Raw genomic sequence first — 27,179 nt, 5'->3', positions numbered from 1 at the left:
TTTTTGTGCTTGCAGCGCTGTGAGCCAGAACAGCGAGAGAAAAATCTGCAACAGCAACGAGCCGAATGCTTAAGTGAATCCCAGCAGCTGCACATGTGCTCCACTGATTTAGAGGATATCTTTGCTCTGGATTTACAACACGCACAACAAACTTGTAAGCCCTAGTTCAGCTCCCGAAAAATATGCTTAAGTTGTTCTTGTGTCCAACAAAAATGAGTTCTAATATGTTTTATTTTTAATGGTACTGCATTGAAGTTAGCACAATTTAAATTCCAAAAATTAATAAACTCTTAAATGAATGGCATCTTGACGTGGACTCGGTGAACGGCTTAAAAAACTAATACATTGTTTTACATCTGTGTTGCTACCCTACAATCCATCCTGCTCTGTATTAAAATTTATAGCCTGTTTAAAATCTAAAACGTAACATTGTCCGTAGCCTGCTGCTGTACCACTGTCCTGTTTGAAATGTAATGAGAGAAACTGGTTATTTTGTCATATTGCATGTGCTGATATTTAACCCAAGGTACTAACTAGCTAACTGACTGGATTCCCATTAACCTTATAACTCCTGTTTTGTGTGTGTGCGCGTGCGTGCGTGCGCGTGTGCGTGCGTGCAGAGAGACAGCCTGGTTCATAATGGATATGAGGAAGTTTATTCAAAAAAAGAAGCTACATTTAGGTAAAGGTGTAAGGTCAAATTATCCCTTAATAAAGGATAATGTTGGATCAGTGTTTCAATATTTATATCCTTTCTTAGATGTACGTACATGTGGTTTGGTTATTTGTCTTTTGGTTGAAAGTACATTGAGAGAGGACGTTTTTCTTAGTACTCTTAATAGTATTTTTTTTTTTTTTTTATCTGATTGAATACAATCTATTTGTGTATGACTGTCAGTCCAAAGAGGGAGAGAGGAAAGAGGGGAACCTGAGGAGAAAGTACAAGGTCAGGAAGAACCAGGTAAGAAAACAGACGGGGAATACTAACAGGCAAAACAGAAAAAGAAAAAAAAAAAACTAATTTTACAATCTGGAAGTTATGTTCTCCCTATATTAAAGCTGTTATACAGAATCTGCAAAACAAACTGGGTTGTCAGCCCTGGCACTGCATTACTATATTGAAATTCAGTCAGAGGAAAAAACTTTGCCAAAAACTTTTTGAAGCTCAAGAGTGAGGCTGGTGTCATTCCAGATATGTTAACATTGTACAGTCTTCTGGATAATCCGATCTTCCCCACACTGAAAACTGTTATTCAGGTTGCCCTAACAAACCCAGTTAGCAGCTGTAGCTGTGAGAGGTCATTTAGTCTCTTGCGTCAGCTCCATACCTGGCTGAGAAGGACCATGGGTCAAAGCAGACTCCAGCACCTGGCTGTGATGTCATCTGAGAAAGAGATGCTTGAGAGACTTGACCACCAAAATGTGATAGACAGGTTTACCAACCTCAAGGTGAGGCGACATAGGTTAAAAGAAAAGAAAAAATCTGCAGGGCCATAGTAGTATCTGCAGTAAAGATCTTTTAATACATTGTATACATTGTACCATAGGCCAAGGTGTCTCAATTTTTCAAATTTTTGTAATAATATTTTGTACACTCTTCTATTTTTGGAGTGTATTTTTTTCATGTATGTCTGTATTATATTATACATACACTTTAAAAGTGAATCTCTGTCCAAAAAATGCACCCAGTTTACCTTTTACTGACTATGAGCATCATTCATTATTCATTATTCAATATTTCATATATCAAATTATATTCGAATTGGTGATATGTTGTGGCGAACAAAGACCAAACAGTAAACCATGATTTAAATCAACTCTCAGGACGTACCACAATTCACAGATCACATTTACTTGGTGGACCGACACATCAAATTCACCAGGGAGGATATGAAAAGTGGCAGGTTAGCCTTCTTAGACTGTGAGATTTCCATCAGTAATGGGGGACATCTAAAAGCTGACGTGTATCGTAAACCTACACATATGGATCAGTATCTAAGGTTTGACTCTCATCATCCACTGGAGCACAAACTGGGTGTCATCAGGACGCTACAACACAGAGCGAACACCATCCCCACTGACACAGCGGCCAGGGAGGCAGATGAACAGCACATCAAGAAGGCCCTGAGTAAATGTGGTTATCCCAGCTGCACTTTTGTCAAAGCGGGAAAGGCACCTAAAGAAAGCTCCGGCCAATCCAGGAGAGAAGGACAACCGCTGCCTAAGCGAAAGCCTGTAGTGATCCCATATGTGGCAGGAGTATAGAGCAGTTGAGACGCATATTTCTAAACACCGGGTCTCTGTGGCTTTTAAACCTCAAAAGACGCTGTGCCAAAAATTGGTCCACCCTAAGGATCGGGTCCCTCGACACAGAGTAACATAGTGTACGCTGTTAAGTGCCAGGAGGATTGCCAGGATTTATACATCGGGGAAATTAAACAACCTCTGGCGAAGCAGATGGCACAACACAGAAGAGCGGCCTCGTCAGGCCAGGACTCTGCAGTCTATTTACACCTACAGGCCAGTGGACACTCTTTCAATGATGAGGATGTACACATCCTGGACAGGGAGGAATGCTGGTTTGAGGGCGGAGTCAAGGAGGCCATTTACGTGAACAGGGAAAGACCATCTCTGAATCGAGGAGGGGGCCTAAGGGTACATCTTTCGCCATCTTACAATGCTGTGATTGCAGCCATTCCCCAACTCTCTGTGAATGGTACTCATGGACATTGATCAGTATTCATTGATCAGTGGGTTTTGGTCAGTGGTTGATCAATGGTCATGAGAATTTGCATAATTAAGATTAAGGAACCTCCCAGCCCATTTTTCCTTCAGTGGGCTGGTTTCTGTTTATAAGATTGGGGAAACCTGCAGTCAGCTGAGACTGAAGAAGTCACTTGGATGAGTGACGAAACGTTTCTCCCACAAAACGCTACGTCCAGATGAACAGAATCAACTTTTTGGAGATTTACTTTCCTGGATGATTGAGAATGAATCAAGAAGAATAAATCAATTTACACATCATATTCATATGAGTACGGTCCTATTAACCCTCATGCTGTACAGCAGCGGTCCCCAACCTTTTGTGCGCCACAGACCGGTTTATGTCGGACACGGACCGGCCTTTAAGGTATCGCGGATAAATACAACCACATAAAATGATCCAACCAAGACAAAAACTGTGGTATTTTGTAATTATAATAATAAACGTAAACACACTGTTTAATTGTGTAACTTTATTAGCAGCGTCCTCCTGAAAATGCGCCAACATTGAGAGTAAAATCCTCCTCTCTGCCGCTTAATGCTCTCTGGTCGCTATGGTAACGACTACAACACGGGAAAAGACCCGGGGAAACCGAGTTAATGATAAAAAGCCTGAAATACATAAATTTCATACTGAAGCCTTAACTCCTGTGGCCTGGTACTAAACGAGGCTGAGGAGAGGAGAGCAGGGAGAGGATGGACAGACTGTTTTCACTTCTAGAAAGATTAGTTCCCAAATGAGTTATGTATTGAGAAATTTATTTATTTGAATATATTTGTTACATTGTTATATGTGTTGCATTAGTTAAAAGGTTTTATGTTATTAATAAATTGATTCAAACAAAGTAATTGTCACTGAATTCAATTTGATTTACAGGCATTTTTAACATGTATGAACGTAACGCTAACTTGGAAGAATATTACATGGATATTTATTTGATAGCAATAAAGTAAATAACAATAACAATTAAATAAGAATATTTCAAATACACAGTATGTAAAGATGGAAAAACAATATTTACAGTTGTTCACACAGGATCAACCTGTTCCTGGACCGTTTTTTGAACAACTGTAATAGATTACAGGAAATCTCTGACAGTGTTGCTGAATCTGCCTGAGCAAGATCAGACATGGATGGGGTGCTGCAACTGAGACCTGCGGTTTGTCTTTTCTGGTGTGCGAGTGGAGAATCACACAGTCTGCAAAGAGAGCTTTAGGATGCTTCCTCCCACTGTCCACTGCATCGTCCATCCACAGGGTTTGCAGGGCTGGCTCAATCGTGGCTGCCACACCACTAAGATGTTTTCAGATATATGCAAGCAGGAGTGTCACGGCTGGGGCAGCAGTCATGTGGTGGACCCAAGATGCAGATGGCAGTGGAGATGCGAATGGAGATTTATTTACAGCGAAAATAACAAAGGTGGGGGCAGAACTGAACATAACCCTAAACTGGGAAAAACTAACAAACAAACCTGAAAAACACAAGGACAGCGGGAGATGTACAGAGGGGGCAGATGAAGAATGCTGGGCAGAGAGACATGGAAAAATACAGAGCAGATGTTGAGTAGCACAGAAGACTCACGGAGAAACACAGACAACGGGACGAGGAGCACAGGCAGACACTCAGTATAAATACACACACCAGGTAATTAGGAAATGAGAGACAGGAGGGCAACACACCTGGGAGAGATCGGAACAGAACAGAAACCTAACAAATGGCAAATCATAACACAATACATACTCAGAATAAACAGATTGCTTGTATTTAACCTGTTATAAATAACTTGTTGGTCTATAATACGTGAAACATGTGTCAAATGTATTCCTCATTAATGATATCAAGTCACTTTGAGCCACCAGCAACATTCCTGTAACAAGGTAGAAGCTGCAATCAGTTGTTGGCAGTGACTTTTATATATCCTTTATTTATCCAGTTCAAAAACAATCTTGTTGACATTATAAATGTATTTTTTATAGGTAATCTGGTCAAGAAGACAGCAGACAGTGCAACAAATATATCAGTTGTACTTACATTATAACCAGAGTTAAACCAACAGTGACTTTCTAGCAAAAGTGTGAGGATTATAATATAGGTAATAAAAAGACACTGTGTATATCTGTCTAATGGTGCTTCTTCTTTTTCCTTTCATGTCACCTTCTCTCTTTCACCACCACAGGAATCACAGATATCAGATGCAGTAAGATGAACACAGCTTCAACCGTCTGTTTGTTGAAAAACAGTAACGTGACCGCACCGCATTTTCTTGTTAGTAACGGTAACGGCGTTGTAACGATAGAAAGAGTAATTAGTTATATTACTCGTTACTGAAAAAAGTAATGCCGTTAGCTGCTTATAAACCACTGAATCAGGTACGTTCTAAATGGGGCGTTGTGCCAAGATGGTGGAGTGAATAGATGCTCTCTACCGATTTCTGCACAGAAAATTTGTGAGCAATGGTAAAACCTCAAATTTATGCTGCTAACACTAACAATTCACTAAACAAGGGAAGATACAACAATCATAAGGAAAGAAGCAGAAAAATGCCAAATCAGAAAGAAGCAAAAAGGGGTCTGGACAGTTCCAAGTCTAAGACAACGCCTGAGAATGCTAACAAGGAGAATGCTACGCCCAGCAACGTGCTAATGGATAGCCGCCATAACTACGCAGCTACTGCAGTAACACTCACGTTAGCCAAAGAGGAAATGAATGAGTTCCCACCTCTCCCTCTTAACCTCTTAAATCACCAGCTCTGAAGAAGGTGATGTACGAACGCAGCTCTGACCCAGTTGATGTAAACCAGATAATTTCCAGTTTATCGGCACTAATAAACACCAGGTCTGATAACATCGAGAGCATGGTGAGAGATAATACGATAAAGATTGAGGGTCTCAAAAAGACGATTGGTCTCGTGTGCGCGGAAATGAAAGACATGAAGGGGAAAGTTCGCGACCTGGAAAAAAAAGTCACTAAAGAGGAAGGCCGGGTGGACAACGGCCATCAGAGAATATCTGAGCTGGAAAGATATTCCAGGAGTTGGAATCTCAGACTACATGGAGTCAAGGAGACTGAGAAAGAGGGTGTAAGGGGAAAGGTGATAGAGATATGCCGATCTGTTCTGGCAGAACAAAATCACAGGCTGCCTGATGCCATCGACACCGACTTGGAGCCAAGCGCCAAAATAGCACCAGACCCAGAGGCATCATTGTGCAGTTCACCTCCCACGTCTACAGGGATGCTGTATGGAAAGCAGCCAAAACATCCCCCTAGCTGCAGGACAATCATTGTTGGGGAGTAATGGAATACATGTACCGCCTATACGTATTTAAAATACAAAATATGAGTAACTGTATTCCGTTACAGTTACAGTTTAAAAAGGTGGTATTTAGAATACAGTTACTTTGTTGAAATAAATGGATTACTTTCCTGTTTCATATTGTCGCAGGTCAGGACTGTTTGGGTTTTGTTTGACAGCTACGTTCTGTTGTTCCAGGCGGCAGCGTTACGGTTGCCATGGTTACAGGGTGACGCTCTCTCTCTGCATGTTTCCTGGGTGAGAGAGCGCCTTTTTGTTGTTGTTGTTGTGCTAAGCTAATAGACAGAATGCTACTGCTCTGAAGAATGTAGCATCATGGGCAGTGTAGTCCGTGCTGCAGGGAGAATGGACTGCCATACTCGTTATGTGTCTGTGAGCGAGGGAGGGAGAAAAAGGCGAGTGGAAAAGTACGAGCTGTCATCGAGCAAAAACGGGAGCTGGAAGCATGTAAATATAATAATAACCACTGCAGCCAAGAAGAGTGCCTGACGAGCCCAGTTGTAAGTAAGCTATTAAGACTCGACTGTACACCGTGTTCGTGTTTTCCTCCGAAACAATAAGTTCCGTTGGAGCAGCCTTTCAACGCCTCTCTCTGTCCCTTGCAAGCAAAGTTGATCCAGACAACAAAGTAAAGCTAGTTTTCAGCTACCAACCCGACACGAACCCGACACGAACCCGACGTATTAGCCAGAGGTCCCTTTACTACGGTTCGGACCTTGAGAAACAGTAATAAATCACAGCAATAGCACATTCATGTAGTTGTGAAAGCATGATAATATATTAAGTAATCCAAAGTATTCAGAATACGTTACTGTCATTGAGTAATGCAACGGAATACGTTACAGAATACATTTTGGGGCATGTATTCTGTATTCTGTAATGGAATACATTTTAAAAGGAACCTTCCCAACACCTAGGACAATCACTACCTTTGTTCAATAATTAGACACAGTAACAGTACTTTCATTACAGTAAATATATATGGTTACAATAATAAAACTGAAAATGATAAATTACTTGACTCCTTAGAAGAAAGAATTAATTTCTGTCTCTCCAAATACCCAAATTCAATCCTCTCAATTGGTGGAGACTTTAACATCTCTTTAGATAATGCAGTAGATAGATGGTCTCCAGGGCAGCAATCTTCATACAGTGCAAACTTAAAAAATTTCATGGCAAAATTTTATGTCATGATTATTTGGAGAGAAAAATTTCCAGATGATAGACTTTTTACCTGGAGCAATAAGACAGGATCCAGGCAATCATGTATTGATTTCTGGCTTGTTTCTTACTGCATTGATAAAGATAATATTACTGTTTTTTGGTTTTTTGGGTTTTTTTGCCTGTCCCATTTGGTTCTTTAGCCATCAGAATTGTTGTCTGAAGACCAACAAGGATACCCAATGGATTTACTTTGCCAAATGGATCATCGTGGCATTGCCGTATTGGTCCATTTGATCGACCTTTGTTTTTATTATTTATTATATTTTATTTTCAGATGTTACAGACGGGACAGACATGAGTGAGGGATAGGAAAGGGAGAGAGAAAGAGGAAGGAAAAGAAAAACAGAAGGGGAGAGGGACAGTGAGAAAGGGGGGAGAAAAAAAATCTCCTGGATCACCTGTTGAGAGGAGAAGAATAGAAAACAAGAAAAAAAAAAAAAAAAACCAAAGCAACATACTAAACACAACACCATCGCATTAATCTGTAAACAGCAGTAAATACTAAAAATTCAATGTTGTTGTGCAGCACGCAGGACAGACAGCGCACAATGTGCTTTGAAGTAGCAGCCAAGAAAGGTGTAATTTAAGTCTAAGAGCAGTGAACACCCGTGTGCAAACCTGTGTGGATCAGCGCGCTTGTATTCAAATGGTTTCCACATGTAATGGTCTGCAAGAGGATGTAGCGAGCCATAGCCCCGTACCCCAGGGCATGAAGCAGGCATGGAGGAGATCCAGGCCCCAGACATCCAGAGGCCCCAGAGTGCGAGAGCCCAAGGAGGACCACCGGAGGGGCATCCGTGCCACCCTCATGGGAAGGGCTGAGGATCCCCAGACGAGGCGTCACCCAGTAGCCACCGAGCAGAAGCTAGAGGGGGCTGCACCGGCATGCCCGCCGGCTCTGCCGGCAGCCAGCTGTGCCAGAGTGAACCGAGCCGCAGGCCCAGAGGCCGGAGGCCCGAGGGCCCCCCGCACCCCAGAGGAGGCCTGACCGAGAAACAGGCGCCAGGCCTCGCCAGGTAGCCACCGGGAGTGAGCCGGTACATACCTGAGTGCCCAGCCCCGGACACCAAGAACTACCAATGCACCGACCCCTGAGGGCATCAGTCACCGTCAGGGAGTGTGGTGAGGGGAGATAGGCCTTGGAGGGCCTGGGAGTTCCCAGAGAGGTGGATTCTAAGACCCGACCTGACATATAGACACAGACAAACAGGCACACACAGACACAAACATGCGTTCCCACCCTCCTGCACACATATACAAACACTCAGCACTCACCCAACGTAAGGACTGACATAAATGGACATGTACACACAATCACACTCCCCAAACATACTCTATACCCCGGGTCCAGGTACCCTCGCCCCCAGAGGGGGAAACAGAACCCAGACCCAAGAGATAATATTACTGTTAATATACTCGCCACCCCCTCACTGATCATAGAGCAATTTACATTAACATCCAAATGCTCACACTGGATAATATACCTTATAAATTCTCATTGGAAGTGAAATAACTCCTTACTAAAAGATAAAATGGTTAACATGCAGATTAATAAATTAATGGCTCATTATTGGAATAAAGCTAACACAGAGAAGTCTTTTTGTACCAATTGGGAACTTTTTAAATTTGAAGCATGCAAATTCAAAAGACTTGCATAAGATGTGGCCTACTTCATATAGTGAATCATATAAGGCTTATATGATTTACTCATGAAAGTGGCCACTTTCATATATTGTTTTTGTAAGTATCCAAAACATACAAGTTTCATTTATATAATTTTTCTATGGATCTTGTATCTGTTTTCACTATTGTATGCTTTTCATACAAGTTTCACACAAGACAGATACAAACTTTATAAGATTTATATATATCTTTTCCATGTGCGTTATTACCAGAAATCCCCAGAAGAAATCTCAGAGGAAGATAAATTAACTTTACTAGACCTTCAAAATAAATTGGTCAGTTTATATCGACACAAGGCTGGGGGTGCTTTTGTAAGATCCAGGAAGAGGTGGCTGGAGGAGGGCGAACAAAATTCTGCTTTTTCAGGCTTGAAAAATACAGATCCAAAACCAACTAAATATTAATGGCATTGTCTCTGACAATCCTAGAGAAATTTCAAAGTTTTGTGCCAAATTCTATACTAAACTGTACAACTCAAAATATAATGAGGATGTCTCAACACTGTTTCTCAATAATATTAAAAACCTAAAAACTATTGTTGTGGAAGATAGAAGTCTCTGTGACAGCCCTCTGACTGTGGAGGGAGTTTGTAATTCTATTTCTGCACTTAAGGCCAACAAATCTCCTGGCACAGATGGTTCAACTGCAGAGTTTTATAAATCATTTTCTAATCTCCTGGCTCCGTTCTTACTGCAGGTTTTCATAGAAAGTATAGAGAATAACACCCTCCCTCCTACTCTTACTCAGGGTCTCATAACACTTATTCCAAAGCCAAACAAAGACTTACTTCTTATTGATAATTGGAGACCGATCTGTCTGCTCAATAATGACTATGAGATTATGGTTTTAGTACTTGCTAACAGAATTAAAGAGTTTTTGGACACAATTATCGATGAGACACAATCAGGCTTTATGAGAAATAGACAAATTTCTAATAACATTAGACTGGTTTTAGATCTACTTGATTACTCTGATTTGGTATCTGACAATAGCTTCATTCTCTTCCTGGATTTTTAAAAGGCTTTTGATACAATTGAACATCAATTTATTTTCCACTCTTTGAAAAAATTTTGACATTTTTCTATAAAGCTATCAAAACCTGTTTTTGGCGACTGTCAAGCCTTTGAGTCGCCGAGCAGCTGAATAGGGGAATAATGTTGATGCGCCCACTGTTTAAAACGTAAGTCAAAGTTCCAGGTTAAAACTCCTTTATTTGTTATTAAATCCTTAAAATCCGTAGAAAAACAGTGATCAAAAACATTCTAAGCTTGAGCGGTCAGCAAAAGTTGACTTCCCCCATCATCCACTCATTCACAAAAATTCCCTCGGGCCGTGAACAGGTGATATAGCAATCACTATTACTATTACTGACACCGCGTGACCCAAAGCTACGCCTATCCACAACATTCCGGCCCCTAATTATTCATTTTTACAGTAATAATTACACATCCAACACCATAACTCACGACACACACTTCATCACATCACAGACACACTTCATCACATCACAGACACACTTCATCACATCACAGACACCCAGTGAGACAACATAACATACTCAAAAGTCCACCAAAGTTATTTTCTCATTTCTTCTCTTCTTTTCTTCTGTTTGCACATGAGTCAGTCATAGGCCAGAGGTTACCAGCACTTAGCCTAAATATAGTCAGTCTGTGATGTACATCTCATAACATTAAAGTCAATTCAAAGTTAGTTATGTCACACTGTGTCAAAAATGTCATCGTCATGGGTCAGAGGCCTCCTGAAGAAGGCATATCTTTGTGACAGGTCTGCACACATGGCTGGTTGGGGTCTTAATCCAGACCTGACGCACAAGCCCCTTTTCATCTGGTGCATCTCCGGTGACTCTCCCAATGATCCAGGAACCACGAGGTGCAGAATCATCCACTATAAGGACCACATCTCCAGGAACAAAGTTGCGTTTAATCCTTCCCCATTTCTGGTGTTGCTGAAGTTGTGGCAAGTACTCTTTAGTCCATCTTTTCCAAAACCGGTCAGATATATATTGAACTTGCCTCCATCGTTTACGTGCGTAGAGATCGTCCCTCCGGAACAGGCCAGGTGGTAAAGACGGGTTGGAGTTGAGAAGAAGGAGATGGTTTGGTGTTAAGGCTTCCAAATCATTTGGATCGGTGGATTCCAGCGTAATGGGTCTACTGTTGAGGATTGACTCCACTTCACAAAGAGCAGTTTGGAGCCCTTCCTCGTCCAAATGCTGTGTTTGGAGAGTGGAATTAAGGACCTTTCTGACAGAACGAATCAACCGCTCCCATGCTCCGCCATGATGCGATCCAGTTGGAGGATTAAAGATCCATTTCACTCCCTTCAAAGACACAGCATCAGAGATCTTTTCCTGATTCCACTGTTCCATAGCTCGTCTCAGCTCGCGCTCTGCGCCCACAAAGTTAGTCCCGTTGTCTGAGCGCAGTTCTTGTACCTGACCTCATCTAGTGATGAAACGTCGTAAGGCGTTAATGAAAGAGTCAGTGTCAAGAGATGAGGCAACCTCAATATGTACTGCTCTAAATACCAAACAAGTAAAAATAACACCATACCGCTTTACAAGACTTCTCCCACGCTTCACTTCAAATGGACCAAAATAGTCTACTCCAACAAAGCTAAATGGGGGTTTCTCAGGGGTCACTCTGCTTTCAGGCAATTCAGCCATCTGCTGCTGGCCTGCAGCTCCATGAAACCTTCTGCAGGTCACACACCTCGACATGATGCTTCGAATCAAAGCACACACACACACCAAATCCAACAGCAAACGTAGCGGTGGGCGTTTCACAAAAACATCTTCATATGGTCAGAATCCAAACTGTGTTTAAACAGACAACACGGAGCACAAAAACACCGTTTACATACCACCGTCGTCTTCTCCTTATCTGTCAGACTAGCCGATTTTATGGGTGTAGTGGCGGCGGTGTGTGAGCTCGCGTCGGCGTTTATTCAGTGCTGATTGCAGGAGGCTCCATTGCCGTCGCACATTTTGCTGACAAATATTGACGACTGATTGGCGACTGTCAAGCCTTTGAGTCGCCGAGCAGCTGAATAGGGGAATAATGTTGACGCGCCCGCTGTTTAAAACGTAAGTCAAAGTTCCAGGTTAAAACTCCTTTATTTGTTATCAAATCCTTAAAATCCGTAGAAAAACAGTGATCAAAAACATTCTGAGCTTGAGCGGTCAGCAAAAGTCGACTTCCCCCATCACCCACTCATTCACAAAATTTCCCTCGGGCCGTGAACAGGTGATATAGCAATCACTATTACTACCGACGCCACGTGACCCAAAGCTACGCCTATCCACAACCCCTGTTATACAAGGAATCACCATAGCTGATAAGGAGCTTGCTGTCATCAGCCAGCTACCTGATGACACCACACTCTTCTTGAAGAATGCAAATCAAATCCGTCCAGCCCGTAGTGTTATTAGTGATTTCTCTGAGGCATCTGGTTTATGTCTAAATCTAAAAAAATATGAATTACTAGCAATAAAAGACTGCACTGCAAATGCTATCTGTAACATTTCTGTTCAAATTCAAATAAAAATTTTATTTGTCACGTACACAGTCATACACAGTACGATATGCAGTGAAATGCTTAGACAACTGCTCGTGACCTAAAGAAAAAAAAGAAAAGGCCATGAATAAGATAGGAAATAAATATGAAAATTAAAAAGGGTAAATTTAACTAGGAAGGAATAAGATAAAATATATAAATTAAAGTTGAAAATAAAATAAGGCTACATTCACACTGCAGGTCTTAATGCTCAATTCCGATTTTTTGATCAAATCTGATTTTTCTGTCTGCTCGTTCACACTACAACTAAAATGCGACAGCAAACGCGCTCTAGTGTGAACCCTCAAAGCGGCCCGCATGTGCAAAAGAAGGCGTCACACACAACGCACTCTGTTTAGACCCAGAGCAAACAGTATTGTTTGACTGATGGCCATTAATATAAAGACTTCAGACTTTACGTTTCCCAATTTTTGCTTTAAGTTATTTTGTTATTTACATATGGCCTAATAATGATCCTTATTGCTGTTTTAGAGAGGAGCGGTGCTTCAAAGGCTATGCAGATTTCTGTCAGAATCTGCAGATTATACAGTATAAATAAAATGTTCACGTCGTCTTCCCAATAGTTTCACTGACATCTACACTGGGTGGACAGGAAGCGTTCGCGATGTCTTCTCGGGCGCCTTTCTGGAGGTGATAATTGGCATCTGTCTCTTGTCGGTGACGTAAAAGACGGATTTAATGCGACTTGATCGTTCACACAGCAGTCGCTTTCTAAAACATCTGATATGTATCGGATTCAGTACCACATACGAAAGTGACCCAGATCGGATTTGAAAATATCGGATTTGTGGCGTTCACACTGTCATAGCATGATCGATATGGGTCGCATAGGGTCAAAAAAATCGGATTTGATGCGCTTTCGCCTGCAGTGTGAACGTAGCCTAACTGTACAACAAAATACACAATACACAGTATAGAAATATATAAGAATGTATGAAGAAATATAAATATCATATACACAATAACAGCAGCTGTACAAGTATTAACTGGAAATGAAGAATATAATGACCAGTGTTGTGCAAACCACATTATTTAGTGTCTTGTGCAGTGCAAATATGCTTAAAGTGATTTAAGTGATGAAGTGAAAACAATGTCCAGAATGTCCAGTGTGTGTAAGAACCATGTGTGGGTCAGTACTGTGTGGTGGTGTGATTGAGAGACCGTATCACCTGCGGGAAGAAGCTCCTCCTCAGTCTCTCTGTGTTGGTCTTCAGGGAGCGGAATCACTTTCCTGACCTCAGCAGAGAGAACAGTCTGTTGTTGGGTTGGCTGAGGTCCTTCACGATCTTCCTGGCCTTGGTCCAGCACCGCCTGCTGTAGATTGAGTGCAGGTCAGGGAGCTCGGAGCGGATGTTGCGCTCAGCTGACCGCACAACCCTCTGTAGAGCTCGTCTGTCCTGCATGGTGCTGTTCCCGAACCAGGTTAAGATGTTTCCCGTCAGGATGCTCTCTATGGTGCAGGAGTAAAAGTTCCCGAGCACCTTGGAGGGCAGTTGGAAGCCTCTCAAGCGTCTGAGGTGGTAGAGACGCTGTCGGGCCTTTTTCACCACGGTGTTGATGTGACAGGAACATGACAGGTCCTGTGTGATGTGAACTCCGAGGTATTTGAAGCTGTCCACTCTCTCCACTGGGCACTCGTTGATGACGGGGGTCTGGTAGTTCCTCTCCTGCTTAGTGCTGAAGTCCACTATCAGCTCCTTTGTCTTACTGACGTTTAGAAGGAGGTTGTTCCTCTGGCACCAGTTCTCCAGATTCCTAATCTCCTTCAGGTAGGCCGTCTCGTTGTTATCAGAGATCAGGCCCACCACGACGGTGTCGTCAGCAAACTTGATGATGGTGGTGGAGCTGGTAGTGGCCACACAGTCATATGTGTACAAAGAGTACAGCAGGGGGCTCAGAACACACCCCTGGGGGCTCCAGTGCTGAGAGTGGTGGAGGCTGAGACATGTCCGCCCATCCTTACTGCCTGTGGTCTGCCAGTTAGGAAGTTGGAGATCCACAGACACATAGATGAGCTGAGTCCCAGATGCTCCAGCTTGGTGGTGAGTGTGGAGGGAATTATGGTATTAAATGCAGAGCTATGAAGAGCATTTTAACATAATTCCCCCTTCTAGTGTCCAAGTGAGTGAGTGATGTGTGGAGGAGATGAGAGATGGCATCGTCTGTGGAACGATTTGGACGGTAAGCGAACTGTAGTGGGTCCAGTGTGTCTGGTAGTGAAGAAATGATGAAGTCTCTGACCAGGCGTTCAAAGCACTTCATCACTACTGAGGTGAGGGCTACAGGGCGATAGTCATTGAGAGAAGCAGGGTGGGGTTTCTTCGGGACAGGAACAACGATGGACTCTTTGAAGCATGTGGGGATCACCGACTGAGATAAAGAGATGTTGAATATCTCAGTGAACACAGGAGCTAGCTGGTATGCGCAGTCTCTTAGGATACGACCTGGGATGCCGTCTGGTCCTGCTGCTTTCCTGGTGTTCACTCTCTTGAAGGCTCTCCTTACTTCATGCTCGGAGATGACGAGCACGTTTCCGGTGCTGGCAGTATCTTCCTGTCTGCAGTTATTAGCGCCGCTAGCACTAGCATCGTTGGAGTCCTTAGCTGCAGTCACGGCCGCGTTCGTCATACCGGTTGTTGGTGCTTTATAATCCGTTATTGTCCTTAGTCCCTGCCACAGGCTCCTAGAGTCACTCTGTTGGAGTTGTGACTCTAGTTTCCTCCCATAGCGCTGCTTCGCCTCTTTCACCGCCTTCCGCACGTTATATGACGTGGCTTTGTACGGGTCCATGTCCCCCGTCGTGAGTCCCGTGTTGTAGGCAGCGGTGCGGGATCTCAGAGCGTCGCGGATGGTTTTATCCACCCACGGCTTCTGGTTGGGAAACGTTGTGATAGTCTTTGTCTCCACGGTATCATCCGCTAGTTTCCCGATGAATCCCACAACCGCTTCCGTAAACACGTTGACGTCATCGTCGGAGCTGTTTCTGAACATGCCCCAGTCTGCGTCATCGAGTGCGTCCTGTAACGCGGCCACCAATTGATCCGTCCAGCGCGCGACCTCTGAACCGGAACTTCCTGTTTCAGCCTTTGTTTGTATTTTGGCATGAGGAAGATGGCGGCGTGATCGGATTTGCCAAACGGAGGGTGGGATTGTGCCTTGTAGCCGTCCTTGACCGTAGTGTAGCAGTGGTCCAGTGTCATTTCACCTCTGGTGGGGCAGGTGATGTGTTGATAAAAGTTCGGCGCTGCGCGTTTGAGGTTGGCGCTATTAAAGTCCCCCGTCACAATAAGCGCAGCATCCCAGTGTTGTGTCTGGTGCTGTGTGAATGCCTCATACAGCTCGCATAAGGCGGTGACCGTGTCCGCTTGTGGTGGAATATAAACGGGACTTATAATGACAGATGTAAATTCTCGAGGTAGATAAAAAGTACGACACATGATGGACAGTAGTTCCAGATTTGGTGTGCAGGAGCGTGTGAGAGGAACAGCGTTTGCACTGTTGCACCAATTGTTGTTCACCATTAAACACACGCCGCCTCCCCTTGACTTCCCCGAGTCCCGTGTCCTGTCCATGCGGTGAACCGAGAAGAACTTGGCCGGCTGGCTTCAGCCATGTCTCGATGAAGCAGAGGAGATTGCAGTCCCAAATGTCTCTCTATCCTGGCCCCGAGGTCATCAAGCTTGTTCTCCAGTGACTGGACGTTGGCGAGCAGGATGCTAGGCAGAGGTGTGCGGTGTGCACGAGCTCTCAGCCTGTTCCTGACGCCGGCTCGTTTCCCTCGAGGCCGTCCTTTGTTCTCTCTCAAGATCTCACTCGGCCAGCTCGGATCCGGAGTCAAAAACTTCGAATTGTGAGTACATTGTTATACCAATAGAAACAAGAGTGTCTCTGTCATACCTAATGTATCCAATGGTGATGATTTTGCCGATTTAGAAACGCTGAAAACTAACTTAAAAAACAAAGACAAAGAAAAGGTGGTCGGAGCAGTCGTGACGGCAGCCGACCTCACCGGCGCCATCTTGTTAAACAAGAAGTCACATACCCAGGACTGTTAATATCCAAAGACCAAAAGTCAAGATGCTCGTCAAACTTCAATCCGATTATACAAAAAACATGAAAAAAGTTCAACCAGTGGCTGCAAAGGAATTTATCTCTGAAAGGTAGAGTGTTAATTATTAAAGCTGAAGGGATATCCCGACTGGCATATGCTGCTCTCTCCTTACATCTGGATAAGAAGATTAGTAAAGACATTGACCGCATGCTCTTTAATTTTATATGGAAAAACCATAACAACAGAGATATTTTATTTCTTTTATTATCACTTTTCCTGGAAACCTGGATCCAAAATGGGATCCTATTGGTGGCTCAGCTGGTTAATAAAGGGGGAGTACGACTTACTTACAATGAATCCCTTACACTATATAATTTTCCAAGCAGTGTTTGGGAATTCTCCATGGTGCTTGGTGCCATACCCTCAGGTACTTTAATGTTATATAAAAACACTGACAGTTCAATATCTACCTCTGTCACTCTCCCTGATCCAGCTGAGTCAGCAGTGGGAAAAATCTGCTTTTCACAGGAACTTGGTAACAGCAATAAGAGAATACGTAGTTTATTCCAAGAAGATATCGTGTCTCTCCCATATATATAATATCTTACTGGAACCGACATGTTCCAGATATCACCTGGAAGACAGACTGGATGATCCCATAAATATCTAATTGTAAACAAGGTGAAGGAGATCTCATGTAAAATTCTTCATAAATGTTACCCAGCCAGTCACTATATGTAAAATTGAAAAGAGACATAAATACTAATTGCACTTTCTGTGGGGATCATCCAGAAACTGTGACACATCCTTTTTGGTACTGTTCCTCTACACAGAGATTCTGGAAGGAATTTAACAGTTTTGTTATTGTCCATATTTTAAGGGAGTTTTCTTAATGATGGGAAAATGTTCTATTCTTTTTCTTTAAGTTCTCCAGGAAGAATGATAAATGTTTTTTATAATAAATTTTTTCATACTTTTAGCTAAATTTTTTATCCATAAATGTAAGTTTATTAATAAAACACCATATTTCTGCCTTTTTATAAGGATATGGAATAGTACATACAATCAATATCAGACTCAACCAACAAAAAGGCTCACAGAACAATATTTATATATGCTGATTTTTTCGTGTACTCATATGATAATTTATTTACCCCTGATTTGTATGTTCATGTTCTGTTCTTTCGTAAACTTCATCTGTTTGTATGTTGTATACTTATTGTGTGTTCAATAAAGTTCAATTAAAAAAAAAAAAGTACATTCTAAATGAAGCTTCAGACGTCACTAAACACGTGACTCTAGCCAAACGAATCAAGCCTGCACACGGTGCTTCTGAAGCAGCGTGTTGATTAGTGATGCTAAATTTGATTCTTTTTACTGAATCGAGTGTTAATGAGTCACTCATCAAAGTGAATCGGATGTGTTGAGTCATTTGATTCACTGAGTCAGTTGACCAGAGAGTGCAAAAATTTTACATTTTCACTCAAACTTAATTTGTTTCCCTTTTCATGTAAATCCCACTGCTAAGATGAATGATTAAAAAAACCAAAAAAACCCCAACTATTTTATAGAGAACAAAGAGCAAAAACATTTCTAAAATTAAGCAATTTCTTATCAAAATTGCTTAATAAACATTTATTTTGTTTATTTGTATTTTATTAGTATTTTCCTTAAGTGTGTCAAATATATATTTTCTCATCTAAATGTCCACTGCGCTGTGAGCCAGGGGGCGGTAATGCGCCTTAACATTGGTTGCCAACCAAGAAGAAGAAGAAGCTGTGAGCCACGAGGGAGGGGGTGAGCGAGTCCTGAGTGATTCGCACATCACTAGTGTTGATCTTTTTCACACACGCACCGGAGCGTCAGCTTCAAGCGGACCATCGCTACCTCTCACATCTAAAGGTAAGTGTCAAGGTAACTTTGAACTGAGTTCAGTCAATCTCGAGTTTTTCGAAGTTTTCTGAATGAAGTTTTCTGTTGCTCTCTGTGAGAGGAGACCGTTAAAGACGAGGCTCTCCAGAGTGTAGCAAAACAGGAAACCACAGCTGGGTGTGTGTAAGTGTGCAAACGAATATATTAGAAGTGCAAGTGAGCCACGAGTAAAGAAAGGTCAAGTTTCGTGAGTTGTTTTTCTCAACACTGATCACGCGCTCAACACTCTACACATACTTGCATCACACGCGCGCTCTCGAGCATCAGTATCCGGTTTTTCAGTCTGACGTCACTAGCCGTGTCTGGACCTAAACTCCGCTGCAGGTCCATATATAAAATCGATCACTGTGGCATTACTGAGAGTTGAAAAACTGTCTTAAGTCTTTCATCTTTAATAAAATGATCAGCGTTCTGCTCTACCAGGTGTAACAATTGAGTTTAACATCCAGGCATCCATAAAAACGGAATTTATGACATTTAACGGAGTTAGAAGTAGTGATGGGCAGATGAAGCCTCATGAAGCACTGAAGCTTTTCATCCAATTGGTTCACCCCAACGCGAAGCTTCTTGAAGCTTCATTTGCTCTAGCAGGACACCTACTGGATGTAAAAATATTAGTTGGCATGAATTTGAAGAGTGTGGCATTTTGCACACAGCCTGTAAATGTCAACAACAAAAGGAGTGTGTAAAACATCTATATTGTAGTGATGGCAGTATACTGTGTATATTTATGCTGGCAGTATGGAAAATTATTATTTGGAAATGCCTAAAATGGAAATGATCATATACTGTGAGGTGAGGTGTGGACAGTGGTTGTGCTTTTGTAACATTGAGGCAAGGACAGTGATTAGTGTTTAGGGGACACATCATTGGTTTTTATTTAAAAACAACAGTTTCTCCACTGTGGCAGGTCATAGGCGATTTCTTTTTTTGGACAATATTTCCCCTGCCTTTGAAAACACTCGCTCACAGGGCACAGATGAGGCAGGGGTACACAGGTATGTCAGTGCTAACTTATATAAGTGAGGGTAGACATATTTCTGTCTCTCCCAGTATTTAAGGGGGTCCTCCAGCCTTCCAATATTTGGCTCCATCATGTACCGTTGGACCTCAATATTTGCGTCTGCTGTCACATTTTGTGTCTGTGTCTGCCTGACACTCTCATCCAGGCGACGCCGCAGGTTGTTACCTAAACAAAAAGGAGAGTCTTATGAGATACTACCAATTCAATTTTCAATTCAATGTTATGTCTATAGTGCCAAATAACAACAGTCGCCTCACGGCGCATTATATTGTACAGTAGATCATACAATAATAGATACAGTGGAAAACCCAACATTCAGTTTCTATAAATGCAACTAAAATGCAATAACAATGGTACCGTGGGAAACAGCCTCAACAGATTGTGACGTTGATGGCTGTGGTGGTGGTGGTGCGGAGGAAGAGGTGGTGGAGGCCCTCATTACAGAAGCACATTCTGCTTTCAGTCTTTTTTCTGCTTTGCTAGCTCTTGCAGGGCTGAGAAACCCGAGTTTTCTGAACCTTGGGTCCAGCAGTGTCGCAAGGAACATAATGCTCATGGTCTGTATTTTATCTAGCTTCTCTCTCAATAGCATCCTAAGCTTCTGAGCCAGGGAAGATCCAATGGATGGTGGTTTTTCCATTTGTTCATTGAGGCAATGATCCAGCATAGTGAGCAAAGGTATGACCTTTGACCCAGACACCCTTTTTTCCTGAGAGAGCTCAGTGGTTGCATCGTTAAATGGTGCTAGGACAACCAGACACGCTGAAATTATACCAAATTCCTCAGATGACATAGGCCACTTAAGAACTTACCTTTGCAGAGGTACTGCTCCTGAAATATCCCATGATCTTCCTGGGCTTGGCTCGGATGTCAGAGAGCTCAGGGGTCTGGTCAAGGGCCTTCTTCACCACTAAGTTCAGGGTGTGAGCTATGCATATGGCATGTTTAAGTCTTAGCTCCCTTGCACAAGCCCCCATATTGGCAGCCCCATCTGTTACTAGGCATGTGACTTTGTCAGTAATTGCCCATTCTGCCATGAGTGAGCCTTTCACCTGTGCAATGTTTTCTGCAGTGTGTGCATTAGGAAAATATTGCACTCCTAAAACAACGGTGTTTAATGTGCTGGACTCATCAACAAAATGGCAGGTGACTGCAAGATAGGCCTCTGTGTTGATGGAGGTCCACATATCTGATGTCAGACTCACAGCTGCTGCCTTCTCAACGCTGGCCTTAGCTTTCTCCTTCATCTCCTGGTACCTGGCCTCCACCATGACTTTCAGGGCCTAAAGGAAAGTAAAAACATTTTGTTCTAAAGTACGACGTGGCTGTGAAGCAGTGTGTAGTGTAGCTACACACTGAGGCTTTGAGCCTCAGTCCTGCCTGTTCACATTTAACTCTGTAGAAACGAAATCTTCACTGCTTTTATGACCTTTTTAGTGGGGAGAACATAGCTAGGATTTAATGACTTAACAAATCTTTTGAATCCTTTGTCCTCCACAATGCTAAATGGCTGGGAGTCCTCAATCACCATGCTGACCAGGTCTTCATCTATTTGAGATTGTTCTCCTGAGGAAAGACAATAAAGATAAAGCACAAATATAAATATCACACACATCACTTATTGCATTGTATGATATTGTTATATCATTTAGTAACATTACTGCATCCTATATTATCATTGCATTTGATGGCTCACCTGGTCTTGCTCCACAATCGGTGTCCCCCTTATTCTCATGCAAAGCTCTGTAGTGCCTAAGCATGGATGAGGTGTTGTTGTTATATCCCAGCTCCCTGGCACATAGCAAACACCTCACCTTGTACAAAAGTACAGACAGCTTAACATATTTTTTATTGCACCATCAGTATTATGAAAATACATCTTCTGTGGAAATTTACATACCTTGTTGGGAGATATAAGCTCAAAATGTTCCCACACAGGGGAGGACATCCTTCTCTTCGTAGCTGGCTCCATTCTCTCCTGACTTTCTCTCCTCACTCTCCTAAACCTCTAAACTGTCTCTAACTCTCACTAACCGCAACTCTCCATCAAACGCCCACATTTTGAATGGGGTCTGAGGGGTTTATATCGCTGTCATAGCTCGCGGCAAAGTTCGAGCCGCTTCCTGAACCAGTCACGTGGTACAGCCGGGCAGCGAGGCTTCGGACGTCATCATTTTTAGCTCCTCCCATAAATGAAGCAAGCCTCGATACGCGTGTCACTACCCGATCCGTACCGGAAACCCGATCGGTACCCCGCATGCGCAAATCTTACGTCACTTCCTCTCTTTGCCAACATTGTGACATTCAATATATTTGAATGATACGGTTAGCGCCCAGTTAGCTCCTAGCATTTCTCAACAGCTCTGCCTCCTTTTCGACTGCCCGGGACATTTAAACAATGGATAATTCGTATACAAAGAAATTCATGCTTTTCTCCTCAACAGAGAGTGTCCCCCGATTGAGCAACAGCGCCGTAAAATAAGAAGAATGGCGCCTAATTACAGAGTTAATAATGCAGACTTTGTAATATCTCACGTGTAGATTCATCAGCCAGATTAAGTGTTTACTGACAATTGACAGTGATAGCGCACATCATCATCACTATTCCAACAATCCTCTCCTCACAGACAAGCATAAACACACTCGACTATCGCTAAATCAGATTTAACACACGTTTGTAATGACGATAATTCAGTTTATAATAGGGTTTATTCGCTCCGTCAGCAGGTGGCGGTATCCTCGTACACTGGGGAGTAAACTGCCATTAAACGAACAGAAGAAGAAGAAAACATCTGCACATGCGCGGTACGGATCGGGTTGACCCGATTTGTACGGTCAGACTTTACACACGCGCAGTAAGGATCGGAGAGTCCTGATCCGTAACTTTCTTTTTATTTTTCGTTTTTGTCTACATTGTACTGAAATGCTTCATTATTGCAAACATTTTAAGATATACTTGTTATTCTTAACATCTTAACAGATACTCTGACCCATAACTATCGTAAAACGCTACGACCGGAAGTAGAAACCTTTCGCGCATGCGGGGTACCGATCGGGTTTCCGGTACGGATCGGGTAGTTTTTTTTTTTGTTGTTTTTTTCTCTTTTTTTATTTTATTTTTATTTTATTTTTTGTTTTTTAATACTTTAATTAAATTTATGCACATATTACAATCTCTCGTTGGGAGACAACATTTGTGCAACAACATCTCGAAAAGGTTGAATAAGAAACCAAACGGAAAAAAAACAAAACAAAAACAAAAAAAACAAAACAAAAACAAAACACATATATACATATACATAAATATATGAAGGCCATTTTTATGACATATAACAGTTTCCTTTCTGCGAACACTTTAACATACATGTGGCTTACTTAGTACACCAAAAACACAATCATTAAAAGGATAGAGATTGAGTCCCATTGTCGCATATCAAAGCAGCCTCTTTACATGAATCCCTCAGTAATTCTAAAGATGACAAAAAAGATTTTAATTCAATTTTCAATACAGTTAGGGAAGGTCTTTTACTTTGCCATTTGCATTTGTGTATGTGGTATTTGCCCATAATTATCACCACCTTGTGTAGCATGGACAGTTCCTTAGATGGATCACCATTATTAAATAAAACTTGTGTTAGAGTCAGTGGGGTCATCCCATCTATTCTTATACTCAACCAGTCTACTAGATCTTGCCAGAAGTCAGTTGTTACTGAGCAGGAAAAAAACAAATGATCAATACTTTCCGCATTTTGTGAACAAAATCCACATGGCTCTACCTCAAACCCAAACCTTTTTTTAAGCATTTCAGCTGCTGGGTAATATCCATTAATTATTTTAAATTGCATTTCTTTGACTTTGGGGGGGATAGGCCATTTTAAAAAGTGCGTATATTTGTTCGTTATTTTAACATTACTCCCTTTTAGTTTTGTGTTACTGTTAAAGTCGTGAAATAATTTGTTTTTAAATATCTTGTTCATGGTTTTATTATTACAGTTTTTATCCGTCAAAGGAATCTGGTTTAGATGTAAAGAAGGTAGACTAATTTGTGCCTTAGAGTAATACAAATAACCTTGAATCAAACTCAACAGAGGTAAGGGGATTGCCTTACAAACCTTGTCATATTCTCTAAGGGAACACTGAATGTTAAACTTAGCATTAAAAACACCCACTGAGAGAAACTGACCCCTTTCATCAAGTAAGTCTGTTATAAAGATTATGTTTTTTTCAAACCACTCTTTAATAAACAATGACTTCTTATTAATTGTAATTGTTCTGTTATTCCACAAGGTGGAGCAATGTGGTGAAAAGTTATGGGCAAACACCATCTTCCAATAAGACAAGACCTGCTTATGATATTCTGACAGTTTCACAGGCAACTTCAATATATCAAAATCACATTTCAGGAGAAAATCCAACCCTCCCATCTTTTTGAAAATATTTTTTGGGATATGGAACCATATGGAGTCAGGTTTCAAGAGGAAGGCTTTTATCCAGTTTATTTTAAATACTCCAACCATTGATTGAAAATCAATTGACTTTATACCACCTTTAGCGTAATCTTTGACAAGTTGTGATTTTTTAATGTAATGTGTTTTATTGCGCCAAATGAATTGATAGATTATAGAGTTAGGGTATAGGGTAATGTATAGTGAGTATGCTGGATAAACCATCTTTGAGACGCCCTCTGATTTGGATAATAGATTGTGTCCAAAAATTGTAATATCTCTCGTCAACCAATGATTTAGTGTTTTGGACATGCCATCAATTTTGTCTTTTAGGTTTTTTGATTCTCTAGTGTTTATTACGGATCGGGTAGTGACAACGCGCTTCGCGGAAACGCCTCCTCCATTACTCGACACACGCTTCAAAGCCTCGATACAGAACGTCACATCACTAGTTAGAAGTTAGCAGGGAGTTAGCTCGCTAGCTTCTATCTAAATCCAGTATGTCCTGACTGCGGGGTTTTGGAAACAAATTAAAACGTACAACTCTGTTATCACTTCCAGCATAAATGAAGACAGGAAAATTAACAGCAGTGACGTTTGTAGGGTTACTGAAGTTTGGCTAGCTGGTATATAATGATGTGCTACGTGACCGCTAGCAACACAGCCATGTTAGCATAATATAAACAAGCTAACTTTTTTTCCACTCGATAAAAGTTAATGTGAGTGTACTCGGTGGTCAGGAACAAATGTAATCGCATGGCAGGATGCTGTAAAACGACCAAACTTCAGCCAGGAGAACAACTGAGATAATCCATCCTAGGGCTGGGCGATATGACCCAAAATTCATATCTCGATATTTTTTAGCTGGATGGCGATATAAGATATATATCTTGATATTTTTTTTAAAGCCATAAGTTGAGAACAAAAAGAGAGTTCTTAGTCACACTGTGTCCCAGATGTCACACGGGCACTTTTATTTACATACAGCGTAGATGTACATGAAGAAATTACTTAAAAATAAATTATCAGCATTTATTAAATAATCATGGTCCATAAATAAAAGAAAACAATGTTGTTTTTGTGCATAACAAAAAACTCACAATTGTGCAGTCAAAATGTAAACTAATAGACGCTGAGCGTAATAACAAAGAGACAGATTTCACAGCTGCACCACGTCTCTGAACAGGTGCCATTTGTGGTCCTTATACACACACAGTACGTATCACTCCGCGAGGCTCCTCCCCGGTAGCCGTAATCCTCCGACAATCCATCAAGCGGTGCAGCTCCGTAGCTTAGCAAAGTCATATTAAAACATTTTTTGACAGATTGCTGAGCGCTGTGTACCACATAAAATCGGTTCGCGGTCAGTAAGCACAACCAGAATTCATACATAAGGCGCACTGACGATTTTTGAGAAAATGAAAGGATTTTAGGCCGTGCAGCCCCTCCGGGCTGCATGTCGTTAGCGCGGTTAGCTCGCTAGCGCGGTTAGCTCGCTAACACGTTGACGCCGTCCAGCCCCACGCACGGTAACTCGCTAACGGAGATTTTCCGCTTTCATCTTGTCATTGCCTGCAGGTGAAGCAATGAGGGAGGCGGAGTTGTGTTCAGTGAATGAGAGGCGAGGCAGAGTAACATTGCGTAGAGACAAAAGTGGACGAAAGAGAGGCAAACCTGCGGCTCCACAAGTATAATTATAACATAACATAGACTATATCGATATAAACAATATTGTCACATCTTATATCTCGTATGAAAATATATCGATATTTTTTAAAAACTCGATATATCGCCCAGCCCTAATCCATCCACAATACGAGGTTAGTCATTCATATACTGCTGTATGGGCTGGGCTGTAGTTACATCCTAAGGTTTTAAAAACTGAGCTTAAATAAATGATTAGCGGTAATAAAAGCCGAGGGAGGTCAACAGTGATCACTGAATGTTTTAGGAGCTTTTTGAGATCAAATAGAAGAAAATACATAACATTCGTATATTCGTATACCTTCGTATATTTTATTTATATTGTCTCTGTATTTATATATATATGTGTGTGTGTGTGTGTGTGTGTGTGTGTGTGTGTGTGTGTGTATATATATAATATTCTGTAACTCTGTAACTTCTGTCGGTGCTGTGCTTTTTTGGAAATCGAATGTCCCAGAGGAACCCACCCGAGGGATTAATAAAGTTCTATCTAATCTAATCTAATTAAACATGTTAACAACACAAAAGCCATATTAAACGCAGACTACTTTAGGCCCGGAAGTAGGATTCGTCCCGTCATCACTTAACAATCGGATTGTACAATTCTGGGCATCACGTGAGTTGCAGGCTTTACCATATAACGGAAATCTCCATTGTTCTGTAGCAGTGGTTCTCAAACGTTTCACCTTTACGAGCGACATCAAAGCACAGTAGTATAGGCAGTAGCGGTTTTTGATACGGGCGATTTTCAATTTCGCTTCACAACTAAAGCGTGCAATTTACTTTTTGTGCACTCAAATGGAGTCAAGTCAACCAGCGCAACCTCTGGCCAAGTACCATAGCCTACAGCCAGATTAACTTGTGACACACACAGTAGCGGTTTTTGATACGGGCGGTTGCCCGTATGAAAAAATAGTGGTGGAGGTTAGTTGTCTTTGCTTGAGCACTGATACCTGCCATTGCTGGCATTGAAAGATGCAATGCCAGCAATGCCAGGTATCGGTGCTCAAGCCTTTTGTGTTTGTTTCCAATAAGTTTCCCACCTCGGGAAACAAATGTGTTCTTTTACTTGTGAGATGAACATATGAGACACTTTGACTCTTCAGTGCAGTGTGGAGCCTAACAAAGATCTGTTTTGTGTCCCAGCTGATCAGCAGGAGGAGAAGAGTCTGACGGAGCAGCAGAGGAACATTTTCAGCTACTTGGACTCAGCTCAGCCACTACAGAGGAAACAATGAGCTCAACACAGAAGGTGACAGACAGAGCAGGGCGATATGACCAAAAATATTTATCACGATATACGTTTGAAAATTTGCGATAACGATGTAGCTGATGATATAATTGACGCGAGACAAAATACTTTACAACTCCACAAAAAACACGGTAATAACGACGGCCTGCTAGCATGTCCTACCACAAATAGAGTTTGTTGTGTATCTGAC

General features: G+C 41.9%; 1 protein-coding gene across 5 annotated transcripts in view; it reads left to right on the top strand.

Moving 5' to 3' along the window:
• LOC309714055 (uncharacterized protein) overlaps nt 1-27,179 on the top strand; it is a 99,696-nt gene that overhangs the window by 14,176 nt on the left and 58,341 nt on the right. For 4 of the 5 annotated variants that reach the window (XR_014278791.1, XM_082546133.1, XM_082546131.1 and 1 more), the window contains exons 1-2: nt 18,405-18,534; nt 26,884-26,989. The exons of the other annotated variant lie outside the window; for it this stretch is intronic. Coding sequence is in view for 3 of the 4 variants with exons in the window: in XM_082546133.1 (XP_082402259.1) it covers nt 26,972-26,989 (18 nt within the window). In the remaining variant the exon portion in view is untranslated. Of the gene's footprint in view, nt 1-18,404; nt 18,535-26,883; nt 26,990-27,179 lie in introns of those variants that run through there. 5 annotated transcript variants of the gene reach the window in all.

The sequence above is a fragment of the Aulonocara stuartgranti genome, assembly GCF_965226115.1.
Source record: "Aulonocara stuartgranti genome assembly, chromosome: 9".
Taxonomy (NCBI): domain Eukaryota; kingdom Metazoa; phylum Chordata; class Actinopteri; order Cichliformes; family Cichlidae; genus Aulonocara; species Aulonocara stuartgranti.
Note: the sequence above shows the minus strand (reverse complement) of the source record. Positions and strands in the feature narration are given on the sequence as shown.